The sequence below is a fragment of the Tachysurus fulvidraco genome, chromosome 16, assembly GCF_022655615.1.
Source record: "Tachysurus fulvidraco isolate hzauxx_2018 chromosome 16, HZAU_PFXX_2.0, whole genome shotgun sequence".
Lineage (NCBI taxonomy): Eukaryota > Metazoa > Chordata > Actinopteri > Siluriformes > Bagridae > Tachysurus > Tachysurus fulvidraco.
Window position 1 is genome coordinate 11,526,367 of NC_062533.1, and position 15,624 is coordinate 11,541,990.

Here is a 15,624-nt window from a genome sequence, read left to right on the forward strand (position 1 = left end):
GAGACTGGAATGGAATAGGTGAGAGCTCTCCTAATAAGGACAGTACCACCTAAAGGTCTTTTTCCTGACCCCCCACCCCCACCGCCACCCTCGCACAGCACTTAAAGTCTTGATAAAAATGTTCTTTGTTAATGAGGTTTGTCTAAGAAGCCTGCAGGCATATCCATATTTAGAACTTAGTCATCATATATAAAGGGAGTGCAGAACCAATGTGCTACAGTTCCTGATCCCAACCAACACTGTCCACTGAGTCCCCCAGCACCTGTGGAATTTAAGAGATCACAATGGGTGATGCTATCATGGCAGAATTTGGTAAAGCAGCTCCTTTCCTGAGGAAGTCGGACAAAGAAAGGCTTGAAGCTCAAACTAGACAATTTGACATCAAAACTGAATGTTTTGTAGTGGATGACAAAGTGGAATTTGTTAAAGGACAAATAATCAGCAAGGAAGACGGGAAGGCAACTGTTAAGACAGAGGATGGAAGGACAGTAACTGTTAAAGACACAGATGTTCATCCCCAGAACCCACCCAAGTTCGATAAAATCGAAGATATGGCAATGTTCACTTTCCTACATGAGCCTGCAGTTCTGTTTAACCTCAAAGATCGCTACGCAGCATGGATGATTTATACCTATTCAGGACTGTTTTGTGTGACAGTCAACCCTTATAAATGGCTGCCTGTGTATGATGCAGAAGTAGTTGCTGCCTACCGTGGTAAGAAAAGATCTGAAGCTCCTCCGCATATCTTTTCCATCTCAGATAATGCTTATCAATACATGCTAACGGACAGAGAAAATCAGTCCATCCTCATCACTGGAGAATCTGGTGCTGGTAAGACTGTTAACACGAAGAGAGTAATCCAGTATTTTGCAAGTATTGCAGCTGCTGGTGGAGCAAGTGGGGGTAAGAAGGACTCTAACAAAGGGACACTTGAAGATCAAATCATTCAGGCCAACCCTGCACTAGAGTCTTTTGGCAATGCCAAAACACTGAGAAATGACAACTCATCTCGTTTTGGAAAGTTCATTCGCATTCATTTTGGAACAAGTGGTAAACTTTCTTCAGCTGACATTGAAACATACCTGCTGGAAAAATCAAGAGTGACCTTTCAGCTAAAGGCAGAAAGGAACTATCACATCTTTTACCAGATATTGACCAATGCAAAGCCTGAGCTGCTGGATATGCTGCTGATTACAAATAACCCATATGATTACTCTTACATCTCCCAAGGAGAAGTAAGTGTTGCATCCATCAATGATAGTGAGGAGTTAATGGCCACTGACAATGCGTTTGATGTGCTTGGCTTCACCCCAGATGAGAAGATGGGAGTCTACAAACTAACAGGGGCCATCATGCATTATGGCAACATGAAATTCAAGCAGAAACAACGAGAAGAACAGGCAGAACCAGATGGTACAGAAGCTGCTGACAAGTCAGCCTATTTAATGGGACTGAACTCTGCTGATCTCCTTAAAGGACTCTGTCATCCAAGGGTTAAGGTAGGCAATGAATATGTCACAAAAGGCCAAGGTGTTGACCAAGTATACTACTCAATTGGTGCTCTGGCAAAGTCAGTGTATGAAAAGATGTTCAACTGGATGGTTGTAAGAATCAACCATTCCTTAGACACAAAGCAACATCGACAACATTTCATTGGTGTGTTGGATATAGCTGGATTTGAAATATTCGATTTTAACACATTCGAGCAGCTCTGCATTAATTTCACAAATGAAAAACTGCAACAGTTTTTTAATCACCACATGTTTGTCTTGGAACAAGAGGAGTACAAAAAAGAAGGAATAGACTGGGAATTCATTGACTTTGGGATGGACTTGCAAGCCTGTATTGATCTGATTGAAAAGCCTCTCGGAATTATGTCTATACTTGAGGAAGAGTGCATGTTTCCAAAGGCAAGCGACCAGACTTTCAAGGCAAAGCTTTATGATAACCACCTGGGCAAATCAAGCATGTTCCAAAAGCCCAGAGCTATCAAAGGCAAGCCAGAAGCACACTTTGCATTGGTTCACTATGCTGGCACTGTCGATTACAATATTGGCGGCTGGCTTGTTAAAAACAAAGATCCACTAAATGAAACAGTGGTTGGACTGTATCAAAAATCATCTGTCAAGCTTCTAAGCAATCTTTTTTCCAGCTATGCAGCAGCAGCTGAATCAGGTGGAAAAGGAGGTAAAAAGAAGGGGTCATCTTTTCAGACTGTATCAGCCCTCCACAGAGAAAACCTTAACAAACTGATGACAAATCTCAAAACTACTCATCCACATTTTGTTCGTTGTTTGATTCCCAATGAGAACAAGACACCTGGAGTTATGGACAACTGCCTTGTTATGCACCAGCTTCGCTGTAATGGTGTACTGGAAGGTATCAGAATTTGCAGGAAAGGTTTTCCCAACAGGGTACTCTATGGTGACTTCAAACAGAGGTACAGAATTTTGAATGCATCTGCTATCCCAGAAGGCCAGTTTATTGAAAACAGAAAGAGTGCTGAAAAGCTACTGGGATCACTTGACATTGACCATACACAGTACAAGTTTGGTCACACAAAAGTTTTCTTCAAAGCTGGTCTGCTGGGTTTACTGGAAGAAATGAGAGATGGGCAACTTGCCCGTATCATCACCAGGATACAAGCTAATGCTCGAGCTTTGCTAATGAGAGCTGAATATCAAAAATTAGTAGAACGCAGGGATGCACTAATGGTTATTCAGTGGAACCTTCGCTCCTTCCTAAGTGTGAAAAACTGGCCTTGGATGAAATTGTTCTTTAAAATAAAGCCTCTTCTCAAGAGTGCCGAGGCTGAGAAGGAGATGGCAAATATGAAAGATGAATTCAACAAAATAAAAGAGGCTTTTGATAAATCTGAAAACCGAAGAAAAGAGTTGGAAGAGAAAATGGTCACGCTACTTCAAGAAAAGAATGATTTACTTCTCCAGGTGCAATCTGAGCAGGATACACTGACAGATGCAGAAGAGCGTTGTGAACAGTTGATAAAGAGCAAAATCCAACTGGAAGCTAAAGTTAAAGAGATGACTGAGCGGATTGAAGATGAAGAAGAGATAAATGCTGAACTCACAGCTAAAAAACGTAAGCTTGAAGATGAATGTTCTGAGCTAAAGAAAGACATTGATGACCTTGAGCTAACTTTAGCCAAGGTTGAGAAAGAAAAACATGCTATTGAGAATAAAGTGAAGAACCTCACTGAGGAAATGTCCTCCCAAGATGAGATTATAATGAAGCTCACAAAAGAGAAAAAGGCTCTACAGGAGGCTCAGCAGCAGATACTTGATGATCTGCAAAGTGAAGAAGATAAAGCAAACACACTGGCAAAAACTAAAGCTAAGCTTGAACAGCAGGTGGATGACCTTGAAGGGACCCTAGAACAAGAAAAAAAGGTTAGGATGGATCTTGAACGTGCCAAGAGAAAATTGGAAGGAGATCTCAAATTGATTCAAGAGAATGTAATGGATTTAGAGAATGATAAGCAGCAGGGAGAAGAGAAACTGAAGAAGAAAGATTTTGAAATCAATCAATTGAATGGAAGGATTGAGGATGAGCAAGTTGCTGTAGTGCAACTACAAAAAAAATTAAAAGAGAACCAAGCTCGTATAGAGGAACTGGAGGAAGAGTTAGATGCTGAACGTGCAGCCCGAGCTAAGGTCGAAAAACAGCGAAGTGATCTCTCTCGTGAATTAGAAGACATCAGTGAACGACTCGAGGAGGCAGGTGGAGCCACATCTGCCCAGGTGGAGCTCAACAAGAAAAGGGAAGCTGAGTTTCAGAAGTTACGAAGGGATCTTGAAGAATCTACACTGCAGCATGAAGCCACTTCTGCCGCCCTGAGAAAAAAACATGCAGATAGTGTTGCTGAGCTTGGTGAACAAATTGACAATCTCCAACGAGTCAAGCAAAAGTTAGAGAAAGAAAAGACAGAGCTGAAGTTGGAAATGGATGACTTGGCCTCCAATATGGAAAGTATTGTGAAAGCAAAGGTGAATCTTGAAAAGATGTGCCGTTCCTTAGAGGATCAGATGAATGAACATAGGTCCAAGTCTGAAGAGGCTCAGAAGGCACTAAATGATTTCTCCACTCAAAGAGCTAAACTGCTAACGGAAAATGGGGAATTTGGGCGGCAGCTGGAGGAAAAAGAATGCCTTATCTCTCAACTCACAAGAGGAAAAAGTTCCTACACCCAACAATTAGAGGACCTGAGAAGGCAATTTGAAGAAGAAGTCAAAGCAAAGAATGCACTCGCTCATGCAGTGCAGTCATCTCGACATGACTGTGATTTGCTGAGGGAGCAGATTGAGGAGGAGCAGGAGGCAAAAGCTGAGCTTCAGAGGGCACTGTCCAAGGCAAACTCTGAAGTTGCAACATGGAGGGCTAAGTATGAGACAGATGGCATTCAGAGAACAGAGGAACTAGAAGAGGCTAAGAAAAAACTTGTCCAAAGGCTACAAGAGGCAGAGGAGGCAGTAGAAGCAGTTAATGCAAAGTGTTCCTCTCTTGAAAAAACTAAACATCGTCTGCAAAATGAGATTGAAGATCTTATGCTTGATCTGGAACGCTCAAATGCTGCATCCGCTGCTCTGGACAAGAAACAACGTGCCTTTGATAAGGTCATAGCGGAGTGGAAGCAGAAGTATGAAGAATCACAGTGTGAGTTGGAGGCATCACAGAAGGAAGCACGAAACCTGAGTACTGAACTCTTCAAACTTAAAAATGCTTATGAAGAATCTCTTGATCAACTTGAGACTACCAAAAGGGAGAACAAGATTCTGCAAGAAGAAATATCAGACCTGACAGATCAGCTTGGTGAAGGAGGTAAAAGTGTTCATGAGCTGGAGAAACTTAGAAAACAATTAGAACAAGAGAAAGCAGAGCTGCAGTCTGCCCTGGAGGAAGCCGAGGCCGCTGTAGAACACGAGGAAAGCAAGACCCTACGTGCCCAACTTGAGTTTAATCAGGTGAAGGCAGACATTGAAAGAAAGATGGCAGAGAAAGATGAGGAGATGGAGCAGGCAAAGAGGAACTACCAACGAATGGTTGAAACATTGCAGAGTTCTCTTGAGTCAGAAACAAGAAGCCGTAACGAAGCACTAAGAGTTAAGAAAAAGATGGAGGGAGACTTAAATGAGATGGAAATTCAGCTAAGTCAAGCCAACAGGCAGGCAGCTGATGCACAGAAACAACTGAAGATAATCCAGTCATATTTGAAGGACACTCAGCTTCAACTAGATGATTCTGTTCATAATAGTGAAGAGCTCAAAGAAAACACTACCCTGTTAGAAAGGAGAAATAACCTTATCCAGGCAGAACTTGAGGAGCTAAGAGCAATGTTGGAACAAACTGAGAGGGGGCGTAAGCTGGCTGAGCAAGAACTTATAGATGCAACAGAGAGGATGCAGCTACTGCATTCTCAAAACACTAGTCTGATCAATCAAAAGAAAAAGCATGAGGCTGATTTGCTACAGCTACAAGGAGAGCTGGAAGAGTTGGTACAAGAGAACCGCAATGCTGAAGAGAAAGCAAAAAAAGCAATAACTGATGCGGCTATGATGGCAGAGGAGCTGAAGAAAGAGCAAGACACCAGTGCTCATCTTGAGAGAATGAAAAAAAACATGGAGCAAACGATCAAAGACTTGCAGCACCGCCTAGATGAAGCTGAACAAATTGCTATGAAGGGTGGAAAGAAACAGCTTCAGAAACTGGAAGCTCGCATCCGTGAACTTGAGAATGAATTGGATGCAGAACAAAAGCGAGGTACAGAATCTGTAAAGGGAATTCGCAAGTATGAGCGTCGCATCAAGGAACTCACCTATCAGACTGAAGAAGATCGGAAGAATATGGCAAGACTCCAGGATTTGGTTGACAAGCTACAGCTTAAAGTGAAGTCCTACAAGCGCTCAGCTGAGGAAGCAGAAGAGCAAGCAAATTCCAACTTGGCCAAGTTAAGAAAACTACAGCATGAGCTTGAAGAGGCAGAGGAGCGTGCGGATATTGCCGAATCCCAAGTGAACAAGCTGCGTGCAAAAACTAGGGATGGTGTAGCTGGTAAAAAATCCCAAGATGAGTAGGAGTAACACTGTGTTGTTTTGCTAGTTTAGATTTCCTAGTTTAGTTTAAACTCAGTCATCTGAAATAATGAATTACATTTTAAATATTTTGATCGTTATGTTTAATAACAATATATTCTATTTCACAATTTAGTATTTGTTCAAAATTGTTGCTTTTCAGAAATTGCATGCATTTTGTAATTAAACACCATTTTTTATTATAGCCAATGAATTATCAATATTAATTACATTTTTCATTATAGAAATAAAAAAATACATTTTCAAATCTTCCCATATCCAATATACTTTAATAGTTTTGTAAAAATAGAAATAAACATTACATTGTCCCATTTCAGTGTCACTTGATTTATTTCTAGTTTCGTGATGATGCAACATAAAACATAACCTACCTACACTACCGGGGTCAGGTTCTCTTCCGCTCAGTAACACTCAGCATGCTAACATGATAACCCAGCTTAATGCAGGTTCCACTAACTGCTATAATTGAGTTTAAATACAAACATAATCAGTAGAAAATGTTACACACTGTTCCAACCGCATCGGATAGACTTTGTAATGTACATACAATGTAGAGAAATAAAAGAATCTTGTACAGTAGTTTTGAGGCAAATTTTGCTTGTAACAAAGCATCATAATTTTGTACTGATTGGGAAAAATCATGCTGTTACCATTTTACCAAGAAAAATAAAAACAACAGCATTCTTTTTAAATGGTGAAGACAGTCAATTTATTGCATGGAACTAAAGACATGGATTCTTAATTTTACACATTCTTTAAAAATCCTTCTCTTTAACATGCAGGAAATAACAGAATTATGTTGATAATGAGTTTCTACTTTTCTACAATCACTTCAGTACATGATACCTAAATTCTAGGAAACCAGCCCAGGTAGATTCAAATTTTAACTAATCTAACAATATTTTCCAATTCTCATGAGTATCAGTGCTCATGAATTATCAAGAATTCTACAGTACATAGAATGCTGCCTTGGGAAAATGACTAAATTTCTTAGCACTGTGCTACCCAAAGTGTGGGCCCTGTCCCCCTGGTGAGCCACAGAGGCATTGCAGAAGTTTTTTTTTATTATTGTAAGGTCAGAAACCATGCTTATTTCTAACTGTATTGTTACGATTTCAGTGTCTGTCACTCTGTAGATATTTATCAGCCTATTCCAAAATGGACCCGAGAGCGCTAGAGACTCACAAAAAAAGTCGCAAGTACAGAGATGAGTTCTTTTTAATGAACCGCTGAAACTATGCAAGTTACTATGCCCAGCATCCTATTAGAAGAACATTTTTTTTCCCTTTTGTGTGAAAAGATGGGACATCTGATGGCTCTCATGAGGCAGAGCGTTCATTCCTCTCTGATTCATCTCTGTGATTTTGATTGGCTTTGCAAACTGGCCTACTTGGTAGGCATTGGATGGACTCAATCTAGCAGAGAAAAGCAGTAACAATATTTCATGTCCAAAACAATATAGGATTCAGAGAGAATGAAGCGAATCATCTTGTGTTCTTGTGTAGTTTGGTAGTGCACATAACGCCAATGGAACCTTCGCTACTGTAAACAAATGAAGCCATTTTGTGCAAAGAGACAATCTAATTTATTATACATATTTATCTAGATTTTATCAATCTATATAAAAAATAGATGAGCCATGCAGCTTTTTCTGATTTCTGGGGGGGGAGCTTCATGCCTTTAAAGTTTGGGAAGCTGTGTATTAGCAATTTAAATTATGGAAATGACAGACATTGCTTTTTTTACACGCCCATGTTCTACAGTGAAAAAAAAACCTAAAGTGCACTTTTTCATCTGTATTTCACATTTGTTTATAAACTACTTGACCTCAAGAAGTAGTTTTTACATTTTTAATTCATTACAATTTAACAGTTAATGAATGGTGGCATAACAGGATGTGAATTTCTTTCACTGCAGCAGTTGCTGCCTTTTTGCTGCTGTGTACAGTACCAGCATTAGCAGCAGTAGTCATGCAACAGTGGTTCTAGACAGTAATATTAGTCCTACCATCTGGTGCACATAGAAGTAAGAAAAAATATTTCTGTAGGAACACACAATCAAAATCCCTTTGTTATATATGAAATATTTCTCCAGATTTCCAGACTGGTTGGTGGGTACGTCACCAACAGAGGGCAGACGCAACTTAGCCCTGGCTTACACACTGAAAACTAAGGCCTTTACATGCTGGTAGGCTGTGCTTGCTGCTCTAATGCAGCATGGTGCTGTGGGTCAGCTTCGCAATCTTTGGGAGCTTCCTCTCCCCGTACATACATGAGAAAGAGTGTTACAGTAGCGAAAGTAGCTGCATTGACAGGAAAAGCTCGGAGCAGAGTGGATGTGAGGCCTCTAGTAAACACACGCCAGCCCTCTTTCTCTAAGCTCTTGCGTGTGCAATCCATGATGCCACTGTATTGGAACTTTCCTCCAACACCATCTGCTTGTAGCCGAGACTTAATCACATCCACAGGATATGTCGAAAGCCACGAGGCAATACCTGACATACCACCAGCAAACATCAGTTTAGGTATCATGTACGAGTCATGTGGCTCACAACCTAGTGAACGTGTTAACACATCGTAAACTAGGAAGTACACTCCAAAGGCAGGCGTCTCACGAATGAGGGTGGTCACCATGCCCCTGTTGACGCCCCGCACACCCTCACGCTGGTATATCCGGGCCAGGCAGTCCAACGAGTTTTTGTACACCTTGCGAGTGGACGTCTTCTTTTCACCAGTACCTTGCAACTGCAGGCGTGTCTTGGCCAGTTCCATTGGGCAACAAATAACACACTGGATGGCTCCAGCAGCTGCCCCTGCTAGGAATTGGTTTGTGGGAGTGTCTTTTTGCAGAAGACGCATTGTGTTGCCTTGCACACCAAAGACAATGGCATTGATGAATGTCAGGCCCATCATAGGAGAACCGATGCCTTTGTACAGACCAAATAACTGTAGGGAACAATAGTAACAATTAGTACATAACATCATCCTTTTCATGGTTATGGCTACCTAGGTTAAAGATTTAGATTTAATGTAACTAAAACATTATTTTAAAACAACATCTATTTATACATTTTCCTCCAGCAAATTGGTTAATCCGGATGCATCAACATCAAATGCATCAATGTGAAATGATGACAGACATCGTTGTAGACGTGAAACTGGCTGGGGCTTGAGCTGCCTAATCATTTACTACTGACCCATGTGTTTACAATCCAATTTCTTTCACTGATTTTAATTAATACCATTAAAACCAATACTAAATCTAAGCAAATGAAAACAAAGAAACAGGTACTGACTGATTCTTGCCGTATGATGGACTGGAAACAGTGAAATGTTCCCCTGTACAATGGCTTGTGCATATCCTGAACTTGAAGCCTGACCTGTGAAAGACAAAGCATGGTTCAACAGAAGTCAGGATGCATACATGACTCTTAAAAAGATAAGGTGTGTTCCCCAACAAATGTGGAACTATGGAAATGGGCAGAGGCATGGTGGGCAACTGGTGCACTAAATTTTTTCTTTATAGTTACAATTATATAGTAACACCTTAATACATGTTTTGTAATAAGACTAGATGTAATAATACAATTTTTTAATTTGTCTTTACATTGGTTTCAAAATTCTATGCTTCATTTTCTTTTAGAGAAATTAACTATGAACTACATCCTAAAGAAAAATGTATGGCTAATTATAGCAATTTAAAAAAAAATTCATTTACAAGCATCACAAATGAAATGAACACACAAACAATATGTAGTTCTGTTTAGACAAGAAATGGTTTATTTGTCCAGTTTATGAGGTCTAAACATTCTCATATTTGCCAGTGTTTGTTCATTACAGGCTAAAAAGCAAATTAAGATTCACAAAAGTAAATAAACAAACAAACAAACAAAAAAAAACTTGATTTATGTACTTACTTTTACAGTGTCAAAAGGATGTCCAACTAGAACTCCAGCAGCACCTGAAGAGCAGAAATGGTATAATTAAACCCATCTACAGAAATATGCAAAGTTTCACTGCAAGTTAAAAAAAATATTCTCACTATACTATACTGTATATTATATCTGACATTCTCTCATCCCCTCCAGCCCATGGACCCAAAACAAACCCAAGCGCTGTCACAAAGCTGCAATGAAAGCAATTATATATATATTACACACCAGTGTAGAAATACATCTTCAAGCATTCTATTCACAACCAATTGTAGAATAATCTCATTAAAACCAATTCAAACCTCAGTGCATGCTTTATGCAACACTACATTTTTTTCAGAGCTGCCTGTTGTGTCTTGTTGCAGCCGGATCTACAATCAGCTCTCTTAAAGCTCAAAACAGTCAGCTGTTGGAGCGTCTGGATGTGCCTGAGGTGAGCAAGAATAGCAAAAACACTGTATTTGTTTCTGAACTGCTAGCTGAAGCAATAGCTGAGTCCACCACTGCTAGACAGAATGGATTGAAGTGTTACTGTATTTAGCCCAGATTTCATGACCAACTGGACTAAGCCAGAAGCAAGACCTTTATGAAAAGCTCATTTAACTTAGGATGGCATGGAAAAAGGTTTTAAGGGAGGTAAAATGGCACCCCACTGTTTGGAAAATTCAATCCCAATTGATTAATTCTAAGATTCTTAATTGATGCTACTGAACTCCAAGTAGACTTAAGGTTAGAATCAGGATACAGGAACTATACATATACATACATACATACATATATATATATATATATATATATATATATATATATATATATATATATATATATACATATATATATATATATGTTGAATGTCAAGGTGAAGAGATTGTGGAAAAAATAATTACATTTTTCAACAAGACATTCAGTCTGCCAATCTACCTGCTTTATGTATGACGCATATTATTTGGAGAATGTTCGTATGCTATGTTATACTATGAAAATACTATAGTGCCATCTTGCTATGGTGTGTGGATGTAGAGTCACTGGAAGTCAGACACACTTTCTTCCTATGATGAATCTATAGAACTTTGGTAGAGAATTGCAAATCTGAAAGTGTTATATTTAGTTTCAGGATGTTATGTTCAATTTATGAGAACACATGGTCCATTTCTTACTGTGGCTGAGAAAGTATTATAAAAAAACAAAAGAGGTACTTTAAGATCTTAATAATCTTCCCTTTCTTTCTTTCTTTCTTTCCTTATTATTGTCTTATTTTTTAGTTGGTTTAATTTATTTATTTTACTTATTGTTAGTGGATGTTGTTCATTTTGAAATAAAGTATTTTTACAAGGCTGGAGTTTGAGTCAGATAAAGAGTTTGAGTCAGATATAGGCTGATTTATACTTATAAGTACATTTTGTATGTAGATGGAATATGGGTGATACGTATATCCTGCAGTCATTCATTAAGGCAGCTTTAATATCAGCCTACATGCATTTGTTGCCACTTTGATTCGCACTCTATCATGTGATCAAAATTTTAAAAGCCAGCCATCTCTGAATTCCTTGGATCTAAGAAAGTACAACGCATGTTTAAAAGCCAGCAAACGAGATGTGAGGCTGCATCTCATCAAAGAATTTGTACAAGAATTTGTATAAATATATGTATCTGGACCATGAACGGGCAAAAATGCAAAAATTTTCAGAATGCTCCGATGGTAAGACTATCAGCATTCTACACCAGAGTTTAAATAAGCAGCCACTGACAGTATATCAGGGTCTATCTTGTATGTGAGGCAGCTGAACTAACCTCTGAATTCTTCCACCACTGTTAAGGTACTCATGCTTCCCATTTCTGGGTGTTTCAGCATTTCAGCAGCAGAGCCTTCTGCCCATTCCTGTTCTTGCCACTATAAAACAGCATGGGAGCTTATCTTTTCTTCCTAGGGGCTCCACAGTCCTAGTCCCACATGCTCTAGTACCAAAACAATTTATTTTCTGCTTATCCCAAGCTAGTACAGTAATATGCCACTATAGGAATAGCCTACACTACCTGTTATAATATAATTATTTAATTTTTGGGGTTTTGTTTTTTTTTGGAAATTACCATGGGAACAGCAAAAATGTGTGTAGGCTTGGGGTGTTTTCCACATTGGATTTGCATAAAATTTGTGCAGAAAGGTCTATTTCAATATTTCTAATTATGTAACTCAAGTAATTTCATTATTCTACAGTATATGCTTATTACGGTGGCCGAGAAGTGCAAAACACATTAACAAATCCGAAAACAAATTAACAAATCCGAAAAAACATTAACAAATGAGACCTTTTTGCACAAATTTTGGATGTTTTCGGATTTGTTAATGTGTTTTCGGATTTGTTAATGTGTTTTGCACTTCTCGGCCACCGAAGTTTATCCTTCCAGGAATGAAGCACCATTAACTGTTTTAGTGATATGTTGTGCCACTACAAGAAGAATTTCAGTGAACCATGACCGGAAGTTTACTGGAGACATAAACAGCATTTTTCTACCTAACACATTGTTCCAAAATCTCCCACAGCTCTTTACTTGAGGTGAGAAATGTCTGAGTAGAAAAGTTTCATCACAGGATAAAGGTGTTCACATTACAGGATAAAGTCAGAGTAACTTTGCATTAATTTGCACTAAGCCAGAGGTATTCGACTGTGGGGTGTGTCCACAATCGTAGCGCACGGGTCTGGTGTGAGATGGAAAAAGATGAGCTAATCGACATATAAATTTTGAATGATTAACTGTTTCTCAGGTGTTTTTAACCTTCTGATGTTTACTGATTCACTGGAAGCCACATCCTCTACTAAAACACCTCCCATTTGTAATGTTTCCCACAATCTTTCCGCCTAAAAAAAATACACTTTCTGATAAGAAAAGTCTTGATTCGGTTAGGTACAAAATATAATCTGCCAATGAGTTATAATTAAATAATTATATATTTAATTCAATTTATTATGAATGGCACCAAAATAAACAGCTAAAAATGTCTTTTTTTTTAAAAGAAAAACCTATTAAGAAACGAAACACTGTTGACAGATTTTTTTTTTTTTTTTTAGAAGATGAAATATGCCTTTAACGGTATGCCAAATCTGAATTCTCCAGAATACTCCAGAAGTAATTATAACCTAACAGCACTTTAAAGTGTGATAGTGAGTGCAAGTTCTCAAACCCCTGGAAAGAGGCCTTGTGGGAATGTGTATTATACATATACATACAAACTGCTAGAATTGTTTATGCTCTGCAAAATCTACCTCCTATCCAGTTTCTAGACCAATCAACAAACACAAAAAAAATGATTCAATTAAAGATTTAAAAGCGGGAAGAAAACACTCATCAGCAGCATGTGGTTTCAGTATCTGTAATACATGCTTTGAACCTAAGGAACATTGCTCTCATACAGTGTTCTTTGGTAACATAAGTCTCATAAGCACCCTATTGTTAATCTACCTCTTCTTATTATTATTTGAGTGTCTGTCAGCCCATAAAACCGTCTGGTAAAAGTTGGCACAGTGAATAAGAAGATCTAAGAAGCATTCTGACCAAATCTCAGGCAAATGCTGCCAACAATCTAGCACCACTATCTGGGTCAAATTGGGGACTAATTTGGAAGTATGTTTATGGTCATAATTTTGAATCATGTGATCAAAATTTTAAAAGACAGACATCTCTGGATTCTTTGGATCTAAGAAAGTTCAACGCATGTTTAACACCACTATCATGTCAATTTAAGCTTAATTATAGTGTCCACCATCTTTTTCATTACTCCTCCTACAAATTTTGTACAAATTTATCACAGTATTTTCAGAGTAAGCCTCGCAAAAGTTACAAAAGAATCCTGAAGACTCCAAACAGTTTGCCATTAATGTGTCAACAAATCTGACAGCAAAGCCACCAAACGAGACGTGAATATCTGTTTCTCATCAATGAATTTGTACAGTGATAAATATAGTATCTGGACCATGAACGGGGCAAAAATGCCAAAAATCTTCAGAATGCTCTGATGGTAGTAGATGATCTAGATGGTGATAAATATTATAGTATGCCTCTTCTGCACCATTATTGGGCAAAAATGCAAAAAAATGGCCATATTTGTTACTCCTCTTGACTTTTATGAACTGTAGATGAACTAAAATGACACCAACATTTGTTACTCAAGAGTACTTCCTGTTGACCATGATTTTGTCACAAATAAATTTTCACTACTCCTACAAATTATAGCCAGTCAACATTAAATATGACATCCATCATCTTCAGACTAACCTGGACCAAAGTTATGAAAAGGATTTTGAATACAAACAGTTTGCCCAACAAATCCGATATCAAAACCATCACAGAAAGTGAATTCACAAAATTCACAGGAAGTGAATTTGTATCTCAGCAACAACTTTGCACACTGACCTACTGGGTAAAAGTTACAATAACGTCCTACAAATGCCTACATCTATCTGCCATTAATGCTACTCCTCTTTAAATTTTTGTCTAATCTTCACCAGATTTAGCTCACAGCATCTTGGCGCCGCTTCCTGCTTCCAATTTGTTCATCTGGACATTTTCTACTACAATCAGAAAATTTCATTGTCATTGTACTGTAAAATCATACACATCATTAGAGAAACTACAAATTACTAATGAATCCCTTTGCCTAGTTATAGTTCTGTTTTCCTGTAATTACTTGGGCAATAATTATAGCAGCTCAAACAGTCCAGGTTTTTGGCCCACGAAAAGCTTTATTAATAATAATAACAATAATAATAAGGAGAAGAAGAATTTTTGTTAGATAATTATTAATAAAGAATTATTATATTCTTATTATATTATTATATTGTTGTTAAAATAATAATAAGAACAATATTATTATTATTATTTTATTGTTATTATTAGTGTTATTATTGTTATCATCATCATCATCATCATCATCATTATTATTAGTGTTATTATTATTAATAAAATAATAAATATGCAAGTTAAAAGGAAACAGATAAACAAACCCCCCTGATATAACTATTCACGTCTCTAACGAGATTAACTTTAGCTAACCTGTTAACTAGCCTCTCAAACGAGCTCGCGTGCTCACTAGTAGGCACGCGCTAATTTGTGACAGGACGATACAAGGAAGTCGTTTATGGCGCGCGCTAATTCACCACCTACCTCCAAGGCAACCGGCAGCAAAATCCATCATTGTTCCTCACAAGTCTTCACTTCGGGTTGGCAGCACGAACGTCTTCGATGTTAAATATTCAAAATAAAAATGTAATTCACAATCCGAGCGGAAATATATTAGCCTGTTAGCTCGCTAAGTGTCCTTCTAGCTATGTAGCTTCCACTCTCAGACATTCAACTTTAAAACTGGATGAAGATTTAAAATTTAGAATTTACACAATTCGATGAACAATGACGAAGATAAAACACCTCAAACACTTGTATGGTTGACCGACTCCTGTGTTGTAGTGGAAAAATCCGACCCTCAGCCTCCCTGCTGCCGGTTGGCTTTCTAACTGTCAGAGCAGGAGGTGTGTGATTACGTCACACACGATAAACCAGATCCAGCCAATAGCGACGTCCAGAAAATAAACA

The 15,624-nt window shown here is 38.3% G+C and overlaps 2 protein-coding genes across 3 annotated transcripts; one reads left to right on the forward strand and one right to left on the reverse strand.

Annotated features, from left to right (window-relative positions):
* The first annotated feature begins 284 nt into the window (after nt 1–284).
* myh6 (myosin, heavy chain 6, cardiac muscle, alpha) lies at nt 285–6,418 on the forward strand. The gene has a single exon (XM_047801508.1). It carries the CDS (start codon nt 285–287, stop codon nt 6,087–6,089), a length of 5,805 nt encoding a protein of 1,934 aa, XP_047657464.1. The 3' UTR covers nt 6,090–6,418.
* slc25a29 (solute carrier family 25 member 29) lies at nt 6,419–15,564 on the reverse strand. Of its 2 annotated transcripts, none has more exons than XM_047801512.1 (4): nt 15,199–15,564; nt 10,024–10,067; nt 9,403–9,486; nt 6,419–9,052 (listed from the first exon to the last, which is right to left on the reverse strand). In XM_047801512.1, the coding sequence occupies exons 1-4, from the start codon at nt 15,227–15,229 to the stop codon at nt 8,285–8,287; spliced, it is 927 nt and encodes a 308-aa protein (XP_047657468.1). In that variant the 5' UTR covers nt 15,230–15,564; the 3' UTR covers nt 6,419–8,284. The 2 variants fall into 2 exon arrangements, with proteins under 2 accessions (XP_047657468.1, XP_027021951.1); XM_027166150.2 differs by having other exon boundaries at nt 15,460–15,559.
* Nucleotides 15,565–15,624: the final 60 nt, after the last annotated feature.